Here is a 25,211-nt window from a genome sequence, read left to right as displayed (position 1 = left end):
CGTAAAGCTCAGCTACATTTGCCAAATGCCATGAAGGCTGAGAAGCCTATAAAACGCCTCTCAGCCCTCCAATTCTAATTATTAGCAAGAATAATCTCTTGTACAGCCTCTTCTTTGCCAACACTCTTCTTACCGTCATCATGGAAACAAAAACACTTTAATCATCTGGCTCAAAACCACACACTATTAATGGATTGTGAGAAGGTTTGTCTCATTAGCAATAAGGGAATACAATGAAACGATGACAACAAATATTATTTGGTGTCAGACTGAATGAATGGTACCTTTCGCCTACATGGGGAGATAAAGTGGTCAATGCGAGTTCGATGCAATCTAATATTCTTTATTGCTTTTCTTATCATAATTAACTGGATCTGGTAGAAGCAGGCCTACTGGATTTATGAGATGAGGCTCAAAAGAATGGTTCCGCTTATTTCTGCTAGTGATGATGTTACTAACATCATCACTAGCAGAATCATCACTGTTCTTAAAAAAAAAAAACAGGACTAGATTTTACACAAAATATACAAATATTCTGTTATCGTTTTTTTTTTTTTTCAAATATTAAAATGTTGTCCGTCAAACGTAAATATTCTGATAATATTCAAAAATATACAAATAGTGGTCCTGTGCACTTGCTTCAGTCTTGAGGCCTCACAAACACCATAAAAGCAGAGATTGCATTTTGTAAAATACGACGGCGTATTAGGGCCACATGTAAATATATATATATATATATGTTTAGAGGGCGGGGGCAATATTCCGAGAATAAAACTCACAAATTTGCCACTTTATAAAGTGGCAAATTTGCAAGTTTATAAAATGGCAAATTTGCGAGAAAAAAAAATCTAAAACTTATGAGAAATACTCGTAGCGCACTACTCGACTGTTTGTGCCAATACTTTTTGGTTGGGTTTCCAAATAAGGAGATAGTAATTGCTTTAGCATAGATTAACCATATCATGTTAAGCATTCGCTCTTTGGACCGTTGTGTACGGCCACTGGCCAGCGACAAAGACGCCTCGCTTTGCGAAGGTCCACACACGGACGATCAAGCATTTAAGTTAATTTGTTAAAATGTATATTTGCTTGTACATTTATGTTTCCAGAATTATTATTTACACATTCATACATTTAGGTATGTTTATACAAGTATCTAAATTGATGTGTCGAATCTGCTGCTCTCCGTCATTCACTTGCATTTACCTATGGTATGCTAGCATCTGATTGGATAGCTGTATGGGGATCAGGAATTGTTGTTGCTCTGGCTGCGGTGAATGACGAGTAGTTTAAATTTAAGAATGAATCAGTCTCCATCCTGCCTTTTCATTTTATAAACACTGTCCCATTAACCACCAACGAATCCTCACATGATTAGACTATAGCTAGGCTATGTGTATTTCTCGTAAGTTTCTGCCGTTCTTCTATCACCACTTTATAAACTCGCAAATTTGCGAGAAAAAAACTCGTAAATTTGCGAATTTACAAAGTGGCAAATTTGCGAGTTTTTTTCTCTGAATATTGCCAATATATATTGTGGCCCTAATACGCTGTCATAGTTAAGAAATGGTCAATTCTGGTAAAAAGAAAAAAATCTTTCCTTTTCCTGCTCAGTTTGCTCAGAAAAATCTACAGTAAACTAACAGACATATTTTCAGCAATAACCTGTACCAAAGTGGCTCCATGAATCTTGCTGCACCTTTTCATCTACATATCACTTGCCATCGAGCCAAAACCTGCTAAGTCAAAACATTTGGGAAATTGCCTATATTTTCAAAAATCTATACCTTTGGTCAGTCCACACGTCTGGGTGTAATTTTTACGAATTATTGACCAATCTAAAGTGTTGAAAAAGGCTTGCACTCTTTGATGATGCAATGTAAATGGTTGCGCAAACTTGCCGTTTTGGGGGTCACCTGGAAAGTGAGGATTCTGAAGATACAAGGTTTCGGCCCAATGCCAGTGATAAGTAGTTTTTTTCCAGCTCATTTGACTTCAGTGGGAGTGAACAATTTTGCAATACATATTTAGCGTCGCAAAAATTCCAGGATTTTGGTAAACTTGATTGTAAACATACAGGTAAACCTGCATTAAATCACTGACTAATCATGGCTCCTCACTGTGAAAATATTAATTATGGTGTTGTATTAGACTAGCTGTTTTGGCATTATTGTTTCCTCTATTACTTTCAGAGGTGGGTAGTGTAGCCAAAATTTGTACTCAAGCAAAAATAGCGTTACTTCAAAATAATATTACTCAAGTAAAAGTAAAAAGTAGTCATCAAAAAACTCACCCAAGTACAAGTAAAAAAGAATTTGCTGGAAAGAATACTAAAATACTGAGTAACTGCTTGAACATGAAGTGGGATTTATTTTAAAAAACAAGGTCTTCAGACAGACAAAAACATAACATTATGTGTAGATGCTGGCCTCTTCAAATCATAAAATAATATATATATATATATATATATATATAACTTTTTGAGCTCGAACAACAGTGCAAGCAGACAAGTTAGCCCAAGCATGCACAAATAGTGGTGTAACTCGCTCGGCGCTGCCTCCCAGTATAATCACCATTGGTGGCAGTTTCTTAAAGCAAAAGCACCAAGACGTCATCTTGCAATTGACTCTTTCGGGTTCTCATCATGCCTGCCAGTCCGAAACCAGGTCCACATTTCCTGATATACACAATGTGTCCACGGAAATGCCTCCCACACAGTCAAGCTTACCGAAGTCGTACAACAACATTTACAGATTTTGGAACTGCACACAAAAGGTGCATCTCATTATAAGGCGCGCCGTCGATTAAAAAAAAAAAAAGGAAGACTTTTAGGTGCGCCTTATGGCCATAAAAATACGGTAAATGTAATGTATGAAATGGAGGTAACGACTCTAGTGTAGCCCAATATAGCAGAGTAAGAGTAGTGTTTTTTCTTCACACATCTACTCAAGTAAAAGTAAAAAGTATTATGTGGTAAAACTACACTTAGAAGTATTTTTTTTTTACAAAGGTTACTCAAGTAAATGTAATGGAGTATTTTTTTATATTGCCACCATGAGTTAAAGGTGGGTTAACAGAAGTGACAAGTGATTATGTGATCAATCCCACACACTTGTCGAATAAATTACCGTCGCTGCGTTCAATCCCCCTTCCCACTCTTGGGAATTTGCATGCTGCAAGAACCAAGACAAGAGCAGGCAAAATTCTCTTGGACCCTTCACATCCAGGTCACCACCTCTTCCAACTCTTTCCCTCAGGTAGGCGCTATCGAGCTATGCACAGAAAAAACCCAGCAGAGATTCCACTAGCTTTTTCCCCCTTGCCATTAACTTAAACAGCTGACTCACATCCCTGTGCGACAATATTGCAATATTGTAGCTTCATCTCTCCACATATTTGTATAACTGCTGACTGTTGATGAATATTCCACACCTAAGGACACTTCAAGTGCTCAAGGACTTGCCACATAATTACTACAGCTCTAATGGGACATTTACATTACGTAAAGACTCTGTACTTATATGTCACGGCCTAAATATTATTTTTGTGTTATTGTACTTGTTCTGCAATACTTGAGTGTCTCATACTACCTTTTGTTTTTGTACATACTTGGGGAATACAGATGATTGTGATTCTGAGTATCTTATCATTGCGAACAATTCTGTCAAACAGATGATTATACAAATATGTTCTTGTTTCAGTGAATCTCTCAAATGAAAGTGAAGCAGAAGAAACATTTCCCTCTACCTGAAAAATGTAAGCGAGATGTCTAAGAGTGTGTGGGTGTTTAAAGGAATCAATCAAACGCTAAAGAAGCCTACACATTCGTGCTTGTGGAGCATGATGCCGAGTGCTTTGCAGCCTCCATCCTCTGAGCTGGCAGCAGCACATCCACGGCCCACATAATCCCAAACCGCAGCCTCACATGCTGAAATGTCACCTGTTCTCAGCTATTTAGTTGTGAATCTCCAAGACTACATTTCCTATAGACTACTGACTGTCACAGTGCAAGGTGATGCCTTGACAGACAATCTATTGTAAATACACAACAGAAACACAGTAACACATAACAGGTTCAGCATTTCCACTGAAAAAACATCAGATGAGAGCCACTGACTCATACAACTGCATAAAGTAAGTCACAACTGATCTGTTACATTTTTGAGTGTAAAGCGTATACTAAGAAAAAAGAGGGAGGTTTGAGTTAAAAGGGAAAGCAACATTAACATAACTTGGGGGCCTCTTTTAACAATTTGATTATATTTGATTTAATTATAACTTCAATCATAACTATTTCTGTGTCCAGAAGGGAAGATATATGTGAATATATTACCTAGAAGTATGGCATTGTGATTTGTAGGCTGCAATTCTACCTCATAGTAGTGTGGTACTGCGCAGCTTGAAGCAACTCGGTTTGGAGCGTTTTTCCAATAATTCAAAATTGTACTATGGGAAAGTGCAGCATTAAAAGTACACTAAACGCATCAATCAAGAGACTGAGGAACATGGACTATAATAAAGCTAAGCCACAGTTAGCGAGTAAGCTAACGTTATCATTTGTGTTTTATTTTGGACATGTGTGGGTAAGCGAACGTTAACATGTGTTTATTTTTAGTCATGATGTGTTGTATCGGCATGAATCCCAGCTAACCAGCTATTGCTAAAAAAAAAAGGGTTACTAATGCATTAAATGCATCAGTCGAGAGACTGAGGAACATGGACTACATGCTATGCTAAGCCACAGAAAATAGGTAAGCTAACAATATCATGTGTGTTTAAGTTTGGTCATAAGTAGGCTAATGTTAGCATGTGTGTTTATTTTTAGTCATGATGTGCAGTAACGGGATGAATCCCAGCCAACCAGCTAATGCTAATAAAAAAGGGTTACTAGTGAGCAAACCATGGAGGTACCATGCAGTGAAAAATTGGCATTTGCTACAGTATGTGGGATGCCCTGCAGTTATTTGGTGACGTGTCCAGGGTGTACCCTGTCTCATGCCAAATCATCTGGAATAGACTCCAGATGCCCTACAGAGATGAGGGGAACCGTCAAGTCCTTTAAGCAGAGAGCCTCACTCTAGTTGACAAGCTTACAATATCATCTGATCCAAACCCATAATATTCTTCGAAGAACGGTATAGGAATTTGTTTGTCATCTGTCAGCTGCCTGTTCGATCCACAGAGAGAACGACCAATCGCGGCTCACGGTACTACCATGCTCAATAATAGTTGAAGTCTAATTTCACAGAATGTGTGATCTTTCTTCTTCTTTATTGGCAGATTTTTGCTTGTTTTCCTTGGACCAACACATAAATTAACCCAGACAGTGGACACATAGCATTGCACACATGCAACATTGTACCTCAAGGTGATATATGAATCCGCAATGCATTTGCAAGCATGTATGTTGTAAAATGTACAAGTCCTTCTCCTTCAACACATGTTACCGTGATGTCTTGGTGATTTGTACCTGCTGCTTTCACTTGACTGGCATATGAAAAGTGAAGATGTGTTTTGGCGAACACTGAGGAGAGCATTATTACAGCCGTTATGAACATCTGACTGACTGACATATAGCAACTGCGGTATTGGTTATAATCTAGACTATTACTTTCACTATCTATTGAAAATAAATTGATACAGTATAGGCTACAGTGGGAAAAGTCAAAAGCAAAATACGATTTTCTGGAAACGTGCCTTAAAAGTTACATAAAATGTTCCAAACAGGTGTTTGATGAGCATTTGTCAACTTTCTCAGTCTTTTGTTGCCACCTGTCCCAGCATTTTTTGAATGTGTTGCAGCCATAAAATTCTAAGTTCATGATGCTGCTATGCCATCCTACGCTAACCAGCAGGCTAAGAGCCCAGGGTACTAACTCACAGGCTAACGCTACGCTTATGGCTCTTGAGGAGTGAGGTCTGATTAACGTACTTTTGAACCGCACGAGGTGGCATACGTTACACATACATACTTTAAAACCCCGAGTAACACCCTTGGGTTACCTCTTTCATAACCCGAATTCTTGTTCATATAAACAGTAGGGGTGTTAAAAAAAAATTTATTCGGCAATATATCGCGATGTTACAGTACGCAATTCTCGTATCGATTCAATATGCGGCCGAATCGATGTTTAAACATCAATTTTTTATGGAAATAATCAACAAAACGTCTTACTCAGGGTTAGGGTTCACACTTTAAGCATGGAAGAATGTTATATTAATGGAACATTAAGCCTTAATATTTTATTTTAATGCTGTTCAAACATGAAACAGATTGCAACCTGTTTGTCAAATACAGTGGCTCACAGTATTAACCCAGTATTTTGCAAATTGGTGGCGGCCATGGCTCAGGGTGAAGAGACGGTCATTCAGTAACCAGAAGGTTGGCTGTTTGATCCCCGTTCTCCCCAAGTCATGTGTTGTTGTGTCCTTGGGCAAGGCACTTCACACACATTGCCTTCAGTGCTACTCACACTGGTGTATGGAAGGTGCCAATGTTTGGTGGTAGTTGGAGGGGCCGTAGGTGCACACTGGCAGCCACACTTCCGTCAGCCTATCCCAGGGCAGCTGTGGCTACTTAAGTAGCTTATCGCCACCACATTATGAATATGTGAGTGCATGAACAATTTATCCATTCCTTTTAAAGCGTCTTTGAGTGTCTACAAAAATGCTATATAAATCCGATGCATTATTATTATTATAAAGTTGAGGTTTTTTTTATCGCAATAATCGATTTATAGATTCGTATCAGGATTAATCGGTATCGAATCGAATTGTGACCTTTGAATTGTACGGATACGGATCTAATCGCCAGGTACGAGGCAATTCACACGCCTAATAACAGCAATTGGAATAACTTGTTTGAACAGGGCATTGGTTTGCATTGTGCGTATGATCTAGTCTTCTTCTTCGTCTTCTTTCATTCTTCTTCGCTTATTTGTATTTGCAAGGAATCTTGGTCTTTGTAGTACAGGAATGACTTGTGCAGTGCCGTCCCACTTGCTAAATGAACCTCGCTTGAATACATTGATTTCACCATGGCGTTTCGACGCTTTTTTCTATCTCCAATTTCTCCAACAGAGGTAAACAAACGTGACGACGCAGCAAAGAACCACACTTTTGGAGCGAGGAGGAAACCAACTACTTTATTCAGTTTGGTGCGTGACATAAATATGTTTTTTATTGAATGTAGAAAGCTAAAAATGGAAATTATTTGTATTTGCGTAATTTGTCTAATCTATTTGCGTTGTCCATGCACTGCGCTTACGAACAGAGTATTCCAATCGAGCACAATGACCATGTATACTGGAGTAACTGTCCGCCACACATGTAAACGGGTTATCTCAAATGTTTCATAAACCATAATTCTGACCTTAATCCGAATATTGGCCTCATGTTAACGAAGTCACAGTTGCTCAGGCATCAGGTAACGACCAATCACAGCTCACCTGTTATCGAAGTTTGTTACTTTGGTCATGTGATGTTCGCAAGCTGAGCCATGATGGGTCATTACCTGAGCAACTGTGATGTCATTCGCAGTCAAGTGGCAGATGAATATAACAACTGGTGGATTTTGCTGCTTAATTCATATTTTACAAATGCAATATTAATCAGAATGCCGTATTTAGACTAGTGGGGGCGTATAGAACATATTGTAAAGAACATTTTTGACTTTTTTAACATTGTCCATTAAAATAGGTTTTTCTTGTGATTTTAAATCTCTAGTACCATGACAGTCAAACGTTTTCTTTTTTTACTTTTTTGCATCAACATCTTATGTCTTACTGTACATCAACACTGTCTGAAAGTGTCCTCCATTTCATCCCCAGTGCTTTGAAAGAAAGTAAAAAAATATTTCAAGTAATTCTTTTGCATGTACAATATTTATTGTCATTGTATGTGTCCATTCATAAGGAAATGTCATTTTTATATTAAAAGTACATACAGATGGGGATCTGATATTACAACTTGCATCAGAACTGTTCGCTAGAAATTCTAATGAGTTTTCCTTAAGATGACCATTATTAATGACCAAAAACCTATTCCATAATGTTTATTTTTATCATAAATGTTTTCCAAAAACACAGTCAAGGAATACTCTCTTCACTAACCTCATTTATAAATTGGTCACAATAACCGGCATACAGTATCTATCGATGATGTAATACATCTTAATCCATTGTCAAAACCAATTTGATTGGCATATTTACTGTATTAATATAATATTTTACTTAGTGAAATTATGTTGAGATGACGTCACTATTATGGTTACCTAAAAACGTTGGTCTCAGAAACAAGATATTACACAATAAAATGCAGCCCCACCCCACTCGCCTTACATGTTTCTGGATTAAAACATCACCAGTTCAGCTTTCTATTTTGGGGACTTTTTGTCTAGCCTGTTGCATAATTTCAGGGTCATTTGAAGAGTGAAGTTAAAGCACATCGCAGCACTGATTTGACACTGATGACTAATGTTGTGGCTTGCCCATCAGGGACTCATCAGACTCACTATCTCAGATATTGCATTCCGGTCAGAAGATGTTGCTTTAACTATAAATTAGGTCACCCAAATTTACTGAACTGAAATGATAGTAGCAGTTAGTAGTGCATGGTAACACACAACGTGGGCCAATGGCCATCTGATTGCACTACAGGTACACTATGTATAATAATATGGTTAAACACCTGAATTAGTTTACAATTACAATTACAATTACAAACTATCACATTATTTCTAAATACTACGTTGTCAAGGTGCCTAGCTGTGTCTTTTTTCAAAGCATAGCAATTATCATTGGAATGGCGTGTGATTGTTTCTGCAGGCAGTGAAATGGCCGGCAGTGTCATCATCCATCATATTACTTAATACTTACTTGACCACACCACGGCTTCCTTAAGCGAGCCTCGATAGTACAGTCAGATTCCTCCAGAGTGACACCAATCTGCATACACCGACAGTGACCGACAGTGACCGACGTGCTGTTTGAAAATGAACCTTCGAACGACTGCTGCGTCGAATCATTCGCCCATTCGTCAAAACCCCGAGCCAAAAGTGTCCAAGCATCCAAGATTGGCAGCCGAAAAGAAGCCGTGGGGTGGCTTACCGTCCTTGGTTCGGCTGCGGGGATGGAGCACAGGGAGGGGCAGTGATGCTGCTGGGCTGCAGAGGAGATGAAGGCACGACCGGCCTGCTTGGCTCAGCGCTGATAATGCTACATTCATGGACAGCTCGGAAACCCCACTTCCCACAGCTTTGTGTGAGGTTGTATTATGATTAGAGCTGTCAAACGATTACATTTTTTAATCAGATTAATTACATCTTAGAATTTTGATTAATCGCTTAATAAAAAAGCATTTTGCCCCGCCATATTTGAAGAGCACCGGTAATGTGTTAATTCTTTTGACATTTAATGTTATGAAGACGTCGTCAACATTTTTGATCCACTGCATATGCTCATCCTCCTCTTTTTCTAATCAGTGAATTACTTGCATAATTTAAAATGGAGAAAAAATGACCCCAATATTTTGACATGAATTATGTAATTATGCATGTAATTATGTTTATTGCTCAAACACAACCTGTGCTACCTTAAGCGTAGCCATCCGCTGTCACGCTAAAGGATAATCTATGGTCAAAATTAATAGTGTGATTAATCTGCATTAATTCAGGATTAATGCGATAATTTTTGGCGATTAATTAATCAATCAGTTAACACTTTGACAGCACTAATTATGATCCTCATAATAATTGTCACATCAAATTATGAATTGTTCATAGCATGCCTGACATTAATAAATGTATGAATAAATCAATGTTTCAGAGAAAAAGAAAAGTGTTTATTTATTTGCCACATTGCAAGTAGGCTACAGCGGTCCCGAAAAGTACACGTTCATTCGTCCTGCGACCAAGCACGTACCTGAATGTACTCATTAAATGACATTAATCTGTTACAGCCCTCAAAAACACAATTTTTAAAATTGTTTTTAAAACTTTAAAATAATACTGTTGCCTATCGTTGCACTATATATACATAAGAACATAGCTAATAAAGTGAATGCATTTTTTTTTTTTTTTATTCTAGCCACACACACACACACCTATAGTATTGTGTGTTGATGTGTGCCTTTAAAGAGCGTGGCCTAATACGTCAAAAGCTCTGACTCCAGCTCCAGTTGGCTATTTATCAGGCATTTATTGGTAGTTGAATGTGAGTATCTTCTCCATGCTCCTCAAGTGTTTTCATTTGTATTTGTATTTGTGTCTGACAGTTTGTCAAGCAGGAGCATATCTAAAGCACACTGTAACTACAATTTTGGCTTGCAGCATAAGGCAAAAAAATAAAAAATAAAATCGTAATTTGGGGACTCATAGGTCAAGGTAAAACTTACTTGTTTTTTAGATGCGGATCTTCTGCCTGCAATTAAACCCCCTACTCACCTTCATGACCCTTTCAAGACCAACAGCACGTATATGGGTGGAGCCTGTGCAAATGTGGTGTTATTGGAACCATTTTCCTTAATTTAATATACTCCACTAAATCTAAAATCTGTGAGTCAAATTTGGCCTGGGACAGTCCACTAACTTTGTAACACCTGTACAAAAGAATTGCTTTATTTATTTATTTGTGTGTTTTGCATTATGTTGTCATACTTTTTAAATTGCTGACAATTGTCAAAAAATGGTCAAATTTGACCTGGGCAATATAGAAGAGCTGAGTATTGAGATTTAAAGCTCTTCATGGCCTGAATAAATTTTTATTCAGGCAGTAAAATTGGGTGGTACATGGTAGACCAAAATAGTGCTTGCGTGCATATTTCCACTTGATTCATCAGTGTGACGCATTCAGATTGTCTGTTATGTGAAGGGAACTTTTCAAGCAGCTGTGAGTCAAACAGCTGCTGGTGGAAGTGGGACAGAAATAAACTAAAACCAGCGCAACACAGACTCAAGCTTCAAATATTACAAATTATTATTAATTAGCCATCCATTTTCTATACCATTTGTTCTCATTGGGGTTGTGCGTGAGCCGGAGCCTATCCCAGCTGACTTTAATTAAGCTAAAATGCATGATTTTAGAATGTGGGAGAACGCCAGACTACCCAGAGAGAAGCCACGCTAGCGTTTACTAACTCCACACAGGAGGGCTTGACGGATTCAAACCCAGAAGCACTTGACTCTGAGGTTTATGCGCTAACCAATATTCCACCCGTGACTCTAAGAATGAAAGCACATTTTACAAGATGGCATCAAAACATGTGAGTCAATTGTATGTGTCATTCTTATCTCTCATCATGATTCAACAGATTTTAGATTAAATTATTATTATTATTTTTTTTTTAACCTAAATGGGTAGGAGGAACTGCGGGTGAAATTCAAAACTCGGTATGGATAATTAATATACTGTAGGTGCTCTTGGTTTGGATGCAGGGCTTTTTACCACTACACTAAAGTTTGCCAGCATGGCAGTAACTCTGAGAGAAGACACTGAAATTCAAATGTGTCACTGTTAGAGACAGCACTCATGCAGCATCATCTCAAGTAACTCTAAATGTCAGACAGCTGCGTTGTCCGGCTACATGGCTTGCTGCACCCTTCTGTCCAATCACGAATAGCTCTTTCAGCTCAAGCATGTTATGTGTATGTTTAAATGGAATTGAGCAAGTTAAGTGTTATTTTATCACTATTTGTGGCATTAGTGGGAAGGGCGCAGGTACTGTTTTTTTCCAATTGTGTTTATAAACAAGACTTGTGATCTTTATGGCATTATTTTGGGAGTATTTTTTGTGTATGTAGTATATGACTGACTATATGTTGGCTTTATTGTACAGTACTGGACTGCACTTAACATTAAAAGTGTGAGGTGCGAAAAATGCAATGTGACTGACAACAGAGAGCACGGCTGGATTCAGATGGCCGTGAAGAAAAACCTTGACTACAACCCATGAGAAGGCTGGATGCAGATAAACCTCATCTGAGAGGACAGGGATGAAAGCATGGAAGCACCCTCAAATACACAGAAGAACAGCTTGCATGGAAAGAAGGGATAGCACACCTCGACATACTGAGGCATACCTCGGCTATGAGACCTCAATGCACTGACAAAAGTGTCACTCAGAAACTCCAGCTAGGGCAAGGCACAATTCTATGTGACAGAATACAGGCCTAAATAAGAGTGTCTGGACAAATTCAGATAGGCACATACTGTAGCAACTGCAGAGAAGATGAACACATTACCACATTATCATCATAAGGAACATAGTAACTGCATAAAACTTGGCAAGCTAAGGGTGGCTAATATGGCTAAAACATCCCCATCATCATTATCATCATCATCATCATCATCATCATCATCATCATCGTCATTGTCATCGTCATCGTCATCGTCATCGTAATCACCATCACCAGCATTATCATCACCACATTATCATCATAAGGGACATAGTACTTTTATAAAACTCAGCAAGCTAAGAGTGGCTAATTTGGCTCAAACATCCTCATCATCATCATCATCGTCATCATTATCATCACCACATTATCATCATAAGGGACATAGTAATTTTATAAAACTCAGCAAGCTAAGAGTGGCTAATTTGGCTAAAACATCATCATCATCATCATCACCATAACAAACAGTAACTTTATAAAACTTGGCTAGCTAAGAGTGGCTAATTTGGCTAAAACATCATCATCATCATCATCATCATCATCATCATCATCATCATCATCATCACCACCACCACATTATCACCATAAGGGACATAGTAACTTCATAAAACTTGGCAAGCTAAGAGTGGCTAATTAGGCTAAAACATCATCATCACCACCACACTATCACCATAAGGGACATAGTAACTTCATAAAACTTGGTAAGCTAAGAGTGGCTAATATGGCTAAAACATCCTCATCAACGTCACTTTATCATCATAAGGGACATAGTAACTTTATAGAACTTGGCAAGCTAAGAATGGCTAATTAGGCTAAAACATCATCATCATTATCAGCATCATTGTCATCACATAATCAAAGGGACATAGTAACTGCATAAAACTTGGCAAGCTAAGAGTGGCTACCCATTGATGTGGTGTGATGTGATGTTTTAATTTCAAATTTAACAAATGTGATGATGATGCCATCTATTTGCACAACTGTGTTTCTGTTTTTATTTAACTATAGGCTACATAAGTATTTTTTGTTATATATTATATTTTTATTATTTATATTTATTATTTACATGTGATGTGTGATGATGTGTATTGTTGCTGGTAACGCTGTGAGTTTCTCCACTGTGGGATAAATAAAGGTGTTTCTCATCTTATCTTATCTTAAAACATCCTTGTTGTCATTTTTCATCCCATATTGTATTGTATGCCAGCAGTAGAGATAGTTGATGCATAAGATCCTCAAGGTCATTCCAAATAATACAGCATAAACTTTAGCACATGCCAGAGTGCACCGAATGCATGTACTGCATGTGTTGGTGTGCATTCAAGTCCAGATGAAAAATAGTGGGGGCAGGTAGACTTTCCTAATGGAGAACAGTGCCTCACTCCACAGAATACGACTGATCAATAGGAGCTGTTGAATTATTAATATGCAGACATACTCTTGGCTGCGCCCAGGTCAGCCACTGTACACTATGTGTTGGATATTTTTACAGCATGCCATTCAAATATGAATTGTGTGAAGTGCATAAAGTGACACTACTTTGACATCTTGTCCTTGCGTGTCGTCTATACTAAACCAAATCACTCGCTTTCTTCATAACCAATCCCTGATGTTTCTGTCTACTAGACATCCAGACTTGCAGCAATCAATTGAAACACTGATTCCTGTAAGTCATGCATGCAGTGTGGAACACAAATCCATAAGCAAACATTCTGTTGGCTCAGCATCATTACACAAACACCCAAGAGGGAAAAACATATAAACAATCAAACATTGACATTACATAAATTGTAGTCAGGCAGACTAATAATGTTGATAATGTTGTCGTTACACCCAGGAACTACACTTGCTGACTTGCAACATTTTATTACTGCCCACCCTTGCATTTGCCCACTTCAAAATGTTTCCCTGCCAGTATATCTGAGTCAGTGTTTGAAAGCAACGTACTTTCCTGTTCAGTGGGCGTGTGTATTGTTAAGTTATTAACATTGTTTTTCAGTTTCAATTTATATTTTAGCCGTTTTGGATTTAGTTATAGCTGTGTAGCTCAATGAATAGAATAGTATTGTATTTTTATCTGTCCCTCTCATGAGAAAAGAAGGGCAACGGGTTTCTCTTCTACTATTATCTACAAGGGAGCAAAGTAAGTCTGAAGCAAGCAAGGACAATAATGCATATTCGCCGGATGAAGGTAATTATATTATATTATATCTTTTATCTCAGAAACAATTGAAAAATGTAATGTTTGGAGCCCAGTGTTTGCAAAAGAATATAGATAATATGAATATATGTGTTTTTTCCAGGATCATCACGATTCGGCCGGTCATGGGATTCTGGGAAGAGAATATATGATATGCTAGTAAAATGATTCCTTTCAGGATGGTGAAAGGCACAGTTATGCAAATTTAGAACAAATTTAGTCGTGGTAAAAAATTACCTATTATTGAACAAAACCTATTTGAAAAATAAATATTTACAAGCTCTGTCTTATATTAATGAATGAGCGAATGTCATTCAACTCAATCAAAGGCTGGGCTCTATTTTAATGTCACAAAAATAGATATTTTCCTGTTCCAACAGCACAGGACCTACGGATCTTAACCAAATAACATTTACTAATCCCAACTAACAAAAACTATCAGGGTTTTTCCTCCAAATAAAATTTATGTGGGTTTATGAGAAGACTAAAAACATATTCCGCTCTCAGGTTGATAACGGAAAGGAGAGACGAAATTCCACAACTGGTCTACAAGGCTGCCGGCTATCTCATCAACTGATGATCATCAATCTTATCACCTCCGACCTGGGAGCCACGTCAGCTGACCCAGTGTTCGGTTCTGGAGCGGCCGTTTGGACATCGTTTTGACATCATTCAACGGATCAAGTCAAGTGCCTTTTCCTGGGCAATCATCACGAGAATCACATTTGCAGGCAATCTATTCTGGGGTTCTGCAAAAAGCTGACAACGTCATCTTCTCATTCAACAAAGAACTTCATCACGAGATGGCTTCAAAGAACACATATTCGTCTGCCGATACATTGCGACACTTTTTAATGAACAACATTTTATGTTAAGCCTCACATATGCTATGCTTATTCCACTAAAAATCTTTTAAATGTATCAAATTGTTTTTTAATGTCATATGATTGCTAAACTACCTCCTCTCCTGCTAAAGGGATGTTTTAATGATAATTATTTCCACCACACAACCATTGAAAAAAATGTTTTAATGTGTTGAGCTCTCATGAGCTCAAATGAGGGAATGTTAAGTTATTAACATTGTTTTTCAGTTTCAATTTATATTTTAGCCGTTTTGGATTTAGTTATAGCTGTGTAGCTCAATGAATAGAATAGTATTGTATTCTTATCTGTCCCTCTCATGAGAAAAGAAGGGCAACGGGTTTCTCTTCTACTATTATCTACAAGGGAGTTTAGTCTAGTACCGGTCTCAGCCGGTCGGAAGAGGGGAGGCACAGGCTGATGTATTATTGTTTTTCTCTAATCTGATTTGTATTCCTGGGAACTTGCTGAACTTGCTGATGGGAGGAGACTTTTCGTATTCACCCACTTTTCAATAAATAATGATGTGCAGCAGGAGGAGAGGACACACACAATCTGAACAGAACACGGTTTGAGTGTATTCATTGTGTGACCAGAAATTTCTGATACCTTTGCAAAGGGACTTCTTCACCAGAGATCTCACCATTCAGTTAATTGAACACGCAAAGAGTAGAATACAAATATTCTTTACTCTAACAAATGGTGATCCCCGACGCTGAATTATAACGAATGGTGACCTCCGACGCTGAATTCTAACGGATGGTGGTATTTTGACGTAGAGCAAGCTGCGGCGTTCACGGACGGGCGGAACTTCTAGGCCTAAATAAATAAAGTACGGTAAGTGGAGACTTTTATCCACGTAGGGAGGTTCTGTCTGTTTGGGTCCGCTGCAACTGTTTTTTCGTCTTCCAAATTGTCTAAATTTTAAATGAGATCTGTGTGAACAAGTTGTAGTTTGATGTCGTTAGAGAGTTGGGATAATTCCTACGATATTGAACTAAACACGTCGTGGGGTGGTGCATTTTTTAGTGACGTAAATGCAGACCTAGAGAGATGAAGCTTTTTTTACACAGGAATTAGTAGTGGATTTTTGTTGTTGTTTTGTTTTGTTTTTGTCACGCTACGAAGAATCCTTAGACCATAATATATATTGAATAAAAGGGTTACCGGATGACGTAAGAAGTCTTTCTTCTGCTAAGGATCGCGAAGATTATGGTATGCGCTCTGCTTTTTTAGCAGTTTGGCCGATTGGGGACTAGTATCATATTTGCTCATGACTCTTGGTGAGAACGTCCATTTACACGTAATATGTTTTTTGAAAAAGCGCCTGTTTGAAATTGAACAGTATTGAGGGGTCCAGGTTGATTACAGCGATAATTGGATTTTGTATCACTGTATTTGCAATCGAGAGATTACGTGATTTAGTTTAAATTTTGGCGCTCCTACGATTGTAGTTTTGGGGTCAGGATTACCGTATGAATTCCTTTTGTTCTACGGTTTAATTCGATAGCGCGTGACGAGTTATTTTGAAAATGAGCGCCTTGCAAAAATGTTGCAATATATGGAGAACAGTTTAGCTCAGCGGGATTGGATAACCGCTGTGTATAAACGAGAGGTCACGTGATTCTTATGTGTGTTGTGTGGCCATATGTGTTAACCTATTGAACTATTATACTAAAAGTGAGACGTCACTGTATTGATAAATATTAATACTACTTGCGTAGAATATAAACCGAAAGTAAAAAATAGCCTACAAACAAAATGGAGGGCGATTTCGACCCGGATACAGAATGGTTTGTCCTGGATGCGCTTCCGGTTCATAGTCGGGATTTGTACTTGTGAGTCGCAGCCATGCGGAAAAATAAAAAACGTCGATGAAAAACGAAAAAACAAACTATGGATCGATTGTATGAAAAGCTTTCGCTGGACAAAATGGTACGTCAGACTTTTGTATTTTCTTTGTTGGTAATGATGTAGTGGCTGAATTTGATGCTAAAATGACTCCAGCATTTGTGGAGCAGTTTACGGGTGGTTTGTTCGAAGTTAACCCGTTTACTGAAATCACCGTACAAAACTGCGGTTTAATATGCCATAAGATTTGTAGACAACGAATTGATAGAATAAAACCGTTTATTATTTTCTAATGACTAAAGAGTGTGTGCGTATGTATTTGAGTGTGTGACCTAGCTTCTAAAAGGTGGGGGCTATTATTGTGATTGTGAGTGAGAAATGTGCATATGGGGATTTTGTTTGTTTTTCTTCAATATTTTTAACTAAGTTTGGTGTTGTTTTTGTGTGAGATGAGACTGTTGTGATAGTGGCGTTTGTTTTATTAATGGGAATGTGATAAAATAGGTTTTGCGATGTATAATGTTAAGATTCCCCCCCCCCCCCGTTTCTAGGTTAGAAGAAAAGGAGGGGGCTGTGGGTTAGAGCATAATGTTTCTCTTTTCTAGGTAAGAGAGGAATGATATACAATAAAAAAATAAGTAATAGTATTTGAAAGATATTGTTGAGTTTTTGTAGAAGAATATTACATCAGTGTTTTATTTTTTATTTTATTTTTAGTGACTGAATTGATAGTCTTTTACACTATAATAATTGATGAAGATGGTTAATTTGTTAACTTTCCCTTTTCGGGACAAATGAATCAAGAATAATGATAAAATAATAGTATTTTGTTTGAGCTGTATTGAGTTGAAGTTATAAATGTCTTTGAAAATGACATAATGATAATGATTTTTAATATTTGTTTTTTCTCTGAGTGTGTCATTTCAGAAACTGATGTTTGAGTTCCAAGGTAGATGAGGGTTTGATGGCCTTCACTGATTACAAACTGCGAACGGGATGCGCCCCAGCTGCTGATACGTTGTATTTGCAAGTATTGCTAGTAGCTATTTTGAAGGGGTATTTAAAAAAAAAGGCTGTTTTTTACGAAAATTTTTGAGAAAGCAGGAAGTGAACTGTCTTGCTATGATCCCATTTCCTCAGTCTGGCATTGTAGTGCATTGGATCAGCCGGGTGCATTCGTTGGTCGAGGTGAGCGCCTGGAAGGACCGAAAATGTGTCATCGGGTCCACATTGCAGACAGCGTCTGAATGGATGTGGCAGAGATCAAAGGTCAAAAGCCGCAGAGCACAGTCTTCTCCTCCTGTGCCTAAAAAAACATGATGCTCAACTTCCACAATGCCCAGTGACTGTGTACAAGCCTCATTACAGAGATGTCTCCTCTCATCGAACTTTGTCTGACACAGCCCCGCCCTGAACATTGACTTTTGAAAGCTGGTGGTCTGACTAGGATGCGACCCTTCAATCGGTGAAATGCTGCACGGTATATGCAAGGCATTCTTAATGTGTTGAATGGGGAACTGTGATCTATAGCAAGGTATTTCAGGAAATTGAAAACGACATATGTGAATTTGAAATTAGGGATTGAGAAAATTTATTTTAATCTATAGCCTACTAAATTTTTGCCTATATTTTTGGGAGAATCAGTTTCTGAATTGGTACAATGGGAATTTTATTAATATGATATGAATTTTTTTGGACTTCGTCCAGCTGCAGCTACAGTATAAAATAAATTATATAATAAAATGAGTAGTAACAAGTAAAAGACTAACTAAGAGTTTGATGGTTAATTTTAGATTTTTTTTTATTTTTTTTTACAGCACTGTGATTTATGAATCCCAGAAATATTTTGTGTGCTGTGTTTTTTATGAGCCCCACTAATCTGTAAAAGAGGTGAGGTTGATTAGCAGTTTAAATCATTTTAGTTTGCTTAACTCTAGGAGAATTAGATTAATATGGTTACCTCTATTTTTTTATGGCCCCAAAGACATCATATATTAGTGTCTTAAATTGTATCTGCTTGTGCTCATTTTTATTGTGTTTTGTAGCTTTTTTGTTTATCTCATAGCCTGATTTAGAGGGTTGTGTTATTTACGACGTCTTTTGAGTTATGAGGTCTCTATTTTATCCTCCCTTTATCTTGACGTGTTTGAAAAAATCAGTGGATCTTTGTCAAAATGAGGGAGTTTATGTTTAAGAAATTAACCAATGTAGACGAATTAGTAGATTAAAAAATGAAAAGGTTTTGAAGTGATAATCCACAGTTTGAATATGAAAAGGTTTTGAAGTGATAATCCACAGTTTGAATATGAAGAAATCTACCAGAGGAAATCGAGCGGAGCAAAGTAAGTCTGAAGCAAGCAAGGACAATAATGCATATTCGCCGGATGAAGGTAATTATATTATATTATATCTTTTATCTCAGAAACAATTGAAAAATGTAATGTTTGGAGCCCAGTGTTTGCAAAAGAATATAGATAATATGAATATATGTGTTTTTTCCAGGATCATCACGATTCGGCCGGTCATGGGATTCTGGGAAGAGAATATATGATATGCTAGTAAAATGATTCCTTTCAGGATGGTGAAAGGCACAGTTATGCAAATTTAGAACAAATTTAGTCGTGGTAAAAAATTACCTATTATTGAACAAAACCTATTTGAAAAATAAATATTTACAAGCTCTGTCTTATATTAATGAATGAGCGAATGTCATTCAACTCAATCAAAGGCTGGGCTCTATTTTAATGTCACAAAAATAGATATTTTCCTGTTCCAACAGCACAGGACCTACGGATCTTAACCAAATAACATTTACTAATCCCAACTAACAAAAACTATCAGGGTTTTTCCTCCAAATAAAATTTATGTGGGTTTATGAGAAGACTAAAAACATATTCCGCTCTCAGGTTGATAACGGAAAGGAGAGACGAAATTCCACAACTGGTCTACAAGGCTGCCGGCTATCTCATCAACTGATGATCATCAATCTTATCACCTCCGACCTGGGAGCCACGTCAGCTGACCCAGTGTTCGGTTCTGGAGCGGCCGTTTGGACATCGTTTTGACATCATTCAACGGATCAAGTCAAGTGCCTTTTCCTGGGCAATCATCACGAGAATCACATTTGCAGGCAATCTATTCTGGGGTTCTGCAAAAAGCTGACAACGTCATCTTCTCATTCAACAAAGAACTTCATCACGAGATGGCTTCAAAGAACACATATTCGTCTGCCGATACATTGCGACACTTTTTAATGAACAACATTTTATGTTAAGCCTCACATATGCTATGCTTATTCCACTAAAAATCTTTTAAATGTATCAAATTGTTTTTTAATGTCATATGATTGCTAAACTACCTCCTCTCCTGCTAAAGGGATGTTTTAATGATAATTATTTCCACCACACAACCATTGAAAAAAATGTTTTAATGTGTTGAGCTCTCATGAGCTCAAATGAGGGAATGTTAAGTTATTAACATTGTTTTTCAGTTTCAATTTATATTTTAGCCGTTTTGGATTTAGTTATAGCTGTGTAGCTCAATGAATAGAATAGTATTGTATTCTTATCTGTCCCTCTCATGAGAAAAGAAGGGCAACGGGTTTCTCTTCTACTATTATCTACAAGGGAGTTTAGTCTAGTACCGGTCTCAGCCGGTCGGAAGAGGGGAGGCACAGGCTGATGTATTATTGTTTTTCTCTAATCTGATTTGTATTCCTGGGAACTTGCTGAACTTGCTGATGGGAGGAGACTTTTCGTATTCACCCACTTTTCAATAAATAATGATGTGCAGCAGGAGGAGAGGACACGCACAATCTGAACAGAACACGGTTTGAGTGTATTCATTGTGTGACCAGAAATTTCTGATACCTTTGCAAAGGGACTTCTTCACCAGAGATCTCACCATTCAGTTAATTGAACACGCAAAGAGTAGAATACAAATATTCTTTACTCTAACAGTATGAAGAGACCATACTTCTTCTCAACCACAGGTATCCTATAAAATAGACAGTGCCTCGAGCGGTTGTCCTATTGCTGTGATAGTGCGCTGTTTAATAAGCCATATTGGATATGTCGTACAGTATTTGCTCATAAACTAATGCAAGTAGATGGACTAAACTTTATAAAACACTATTTTGGTAGACAGGCACACATGCGCTCGGCGTAAAAACTGGCGCATCTTCAATTTTGTCTTGGAGCAAGTCCAGTTAACGGTGTTTGGGAATTTGGCAGAGTGTGCTGTGCCTTTCGGCAGACCGGAACACCCATAAAAATAATAATAACAAAACAAACAAACAAACAAACAAACAAAAACCAATCAGAGCCGTTATTTTTGGTCAGTTTAGGTAATGTAAATAACAAAGACTTCTTGAGACCGGTTTCGCCACCAGGATTCACAGTAGTATGCACTTATGTGACATCAAAGTATTTTTGTCATTGTTGAAGCGTCAGCCCGCAGTGCAGGTAGACATGTCCCGGGGATCGGGACATAATCGCCGCTGGTGTTTCTGAAGGCTGACGATCGTATATAAGGATGGTTCCACTGGTCCATTGGTCTATGCCCGGGCAAGATTTGCGAAGTCAGGTTGCAAAAGACTAAAATTAACTACTCAGAATCAAATTAAAATGACAAAGACGTGCAACCGAGGGGCACAAAGGCGGAAGAGCAAGTACTGATACGCGGCCCACACGTCGCAAACCGGAAACATAGTAGATGGGCGAAAACCCAGAAGTCCCGCCTCCTCTGTGGCATATAGTCCATAGTTGAAAAAAACATGTTGTTTTTGTGGTCTCCTAAAAAGTGATGATTTTGGATAGTACAAGGTTTTGGCCCGACGCCAATGATAGATTGGTCAATAATTTGTAAAAAAATTATACCCACGCATGTCTGCACTGAACAAAAAAATAATAATAATTAAATGTGCCCAATAGCGATTTATGAGGTTTTGGCCCGATGCCATATATGTATTCCCTCCCTGATCGTAAGGAATATTGCATTATCCCTCAAAAGAAAATTTAACTCACATTCTGTTGTATACTTTTTGTGTTGCACACCACCCAGACAACCAGCTTACACGCATGTTGGCATTCAAGCAGAGATGTCTGAGTGAAAAGGGCATGCCAACTGTCTTACACCTCTTGCGCTTGTGGGGGTCAATACATTGTGATGTTGTAATGGCTAAATGCAGTCAATTGACAATGTACAGTCTTAATCCCAATTGGAAAAAAAAGGTTGGTCCATCTCCAAGATGCAAATGAATAATGACGTATGATTCGGAGCCAAAGGAAGGATCTATCGTAGAAACCATTCAGCCGAGTGAGTTTGTGTCTTGCACAGGAGTTAGTGGTTCCAAAGCCTTTTTGTTACCTTAGCCAAGAGTAAATTTGAGATACTGAATATGTTTTCATATAATGCACATGTACCTATTGCATTGCACATAAAACATTAGTTTTGTATTGTGTGATGCATCTTTAAGTAGCTATTATTATTATTACTCATATAAATATTGTTATTACTATTACCATTTATGTCCTTTACATGCTTTAGAAGAACACTAGCAGTTGATGATAAGCAATAAACATTTTATTCAACTAGTTCAATTACTTCACTAGTTCAACTAGTTTAATTGCAAACTATAATGCATAATGATTTTAACCAGCCATCTGTCAACAAATAATATTTGAGAGACGGTTGCTGCATTCAAAGAAGTGATTATAGTCACTTTTTTTCCTCCCCCTTCTCACTTGGCAAGAAATGTGATCCCCCATGTGGCCAGATTGCTTCATCAGTCTAGAGTGAGCAGTGAGATGCAGCTGACTGAGACAGTAATGGACATGCAGTGATGGATGCCGGATCACCTGATGACCGCATGTCTCAGTTTCATTATGACGCAGCAGTACCGTGCTGCGGGAAATGTTTGGGGGTCTGCATGGTGGTAAAATACAGTAGAGCATGGAGAAAAATGGAAATTAATTATTATATAATCCTCTTAGACAGTAAGGTGTAATGTCTCAGGTCATATGTCGTTATTAATTGTTAATGATTGGCTCAATGTTTGATTGGTTGAAATCATTTGACATTGCAAAGCTACTACATAGATGGACGGACCGAGCGGGAGCGCGCGGTTGGGGGGCGCAGGGGTGGGGGTGCGAGTGTTGGAACGCAGCCAGCAGTGGCCGGAAACGGCGCTGATGTGTAAACCACGGAAGTTGGAAGTCCGTGGCATCTACCCCATTCTCCGGAGTTTGTGAACTCACAAATACCGCGAGAATTCATCTTGCATAGCAAGGTTAGGTCCATGGGTCAAAGGGGGGGGGGGGGGGGCACGACCACGAGGTTGCCGGAATTATGTAAGGGCTGATAAACCTGTGGCCCTGCACAACACATGAGAACCAACAAGAGTCGTGAGACAATCCCAGCCAGCCCAAATAAATTACTCCAACATTATGTGACACTCAAAAATACGTGGTCACAGTCATTTTGTATTCCTGATTTATTTTTCATTTTTTTAATACAAAATGTAAAATTGAGTGAAAAATAATCTTTCAAATTATGTTGTTTAACGTGGGTAGGAAACAAAAAACGGAACCATTGCGTTTAGGTGTTGTTTCGCCCAGGTTCCTACTTTAGTGAGGGAACTCACTCCCCTTGTCAAGAAGGCAAAGTTTGGTGAGGACCCAGGCGCAGGGAAGCAGGGCAAGGAGGCAAAGGTGATGTATAAAAAAGGACTTTAATAACTCCAAATGGCAAGTGAAAACAAAACGTGGGGGGGTCAACAAGGCAAAAACTGGTAGCATGAGGGGAGGAAAATGACAATGAACCGACACAGACAGAGGGGAGACAGGAGACTAAATACACACACGCTAATCACACAACAAGACACACCTGGGGCAAGACACAAGTGGCTGAGGGCACTGATTGGTTGACATGAGGAAGGGCAGTATTACACTTAACAAGACCAAGGGAGCACACAAGGAAAAACAGAACCCAAACATGACACCCCTCTCCCGTCAGAGGAAATTTGGGATGAAGCGCAGCTGGTTCGTGTCTTCACTTATTACCTGTGTTTTTTTAGGCGTTTAGACACAGAGACCAAAAATCTCTTTGTTATACGGGATTCCAAGGCTTTGGGACCCGCATCAACTACTGTATATTTGCGAACGAACAATAATCAGTGCAACAACTGGCTTAAACGATTCAATCACAATTCAATAACAATCCATGATGACAGCACAGAGAGGTATTAGTATTCAAGGCACAGACAAGGAGGAGGGATAGAAGCAGGCAGGACACCCCTGCATGGATTTCATAAATAAATATAAAGCAAGAATATATAGCTAACCCCTCTGGGCATCATCAACATCAAAGCCCTAGTGGAGCAAACTGCTTTTCAATACAAGGGTAAATGAGATTTCAATGTCCAAAGGAGATTAATTTTTCAATGTGACCTTTGCATGTCAGCAAGCAGTTTAGATATGATCATTGGATGCTGACCAGCTAAACTTTGAATGAATATACCTTTTTATAAACCCAATCGAGATCCAGTCAGGCTGACAATTCATTTTCTGACATGAGAACAAACAAAGATAACACTTTCTCCAGCATATACTACTAAGATATTGTGGATGTTCATCACTGTCCAAGTCCACAGTGACCTATGCCAATGGATGTGGGTCAACTTTGAAGAATACCCATCCATTGATGCAAATTCAGATAAACCACAGGCTGGACGATATCCACGCCAATGGAACAGATACAATAAGGTACATGTGTTTTATGTCTTACTACCATACAGCAGGTAGCAAATCAGCAATACGATTCACATGTGTGTCTGAAGACACATCCACTGCATGGCTTTATCCTCTATTTCCTCTCAATTATGTTATTGATTTCAGATCCTCCATTTGTTACATGTGAGAGAAGAAATACAGGCTGCTACTGAACATTGCCGGATCATTGTTTACAGCACATGCATGGACAAGCCACGCAAAACTATTAATGGTTGGTTGGTTGGTTGATTGATTGATTGATTTATTCATTCATTGAACATACAAACATATTACAAAGATATGCAATTAAAAATTGGAAAATAGAAAAGTATGATCTATAGATCTTATAGTTCTTAGTTCA

The 25,211-nt window shown here is 38.3% G+C and overlaps 1 protein-coding gene across 5 annotated transcripts in view; it reads right to left on the bottom strand.

The window, feature by feature from the left end:
* The window catches only part of map1aa (microtubule-associated protein 1Aa), a 49,511-nt gene that overhangs the window by 22,324 nt on the left and 1,976 nt on the right, over positions 1-25,211 (bottom strand). For 2 of the 5 annotated variants that reach the window (XM_086070659.1, XM_086070657.1), the window contains exon 1: positions 8,877-9,200. The exons of 1 other annotated variant lie outside the window; for it this stretch is intronic. Coding sequence is in view for 1 of the 4 variants with exons in the window: in XM_086070657.1 (XP_085926783.1) it covers positions 8,877-8,951 (75 nt within the window). In the remaining 3 variants the exon portion in view is untranslated. Of the gene's footprint in view, positions 1-8,876; positions 9,204-25,211 lie in introns of those variants that run through there. 2 more of the 5 variants (XM_086070658.1, XM_086070660.1) reach the window with 2 other exon arrangements.

The sequence above is a fragment of the Leptonotus elevatus genome, chromosome 3 (assembly GCF_054856555.1).
Source record: "Leptonotus elevatus isolate MCC_2025b chromosome 3, RoL_Lele_1.0, whole genome shotgun sequence".
NCBI classification, from domain to species: Eukaryota; Metazoa; Chordata; class Actinopteri; order Syngnathiformes; family Syngnathidae; genus Leptonotus; species Leptonotus elevatus.
The sequence above is the reverse complement of the archived record's forward strand: the minus strand, read 5'-3'. Positions and strand labels throughout refer to the sequence as shown.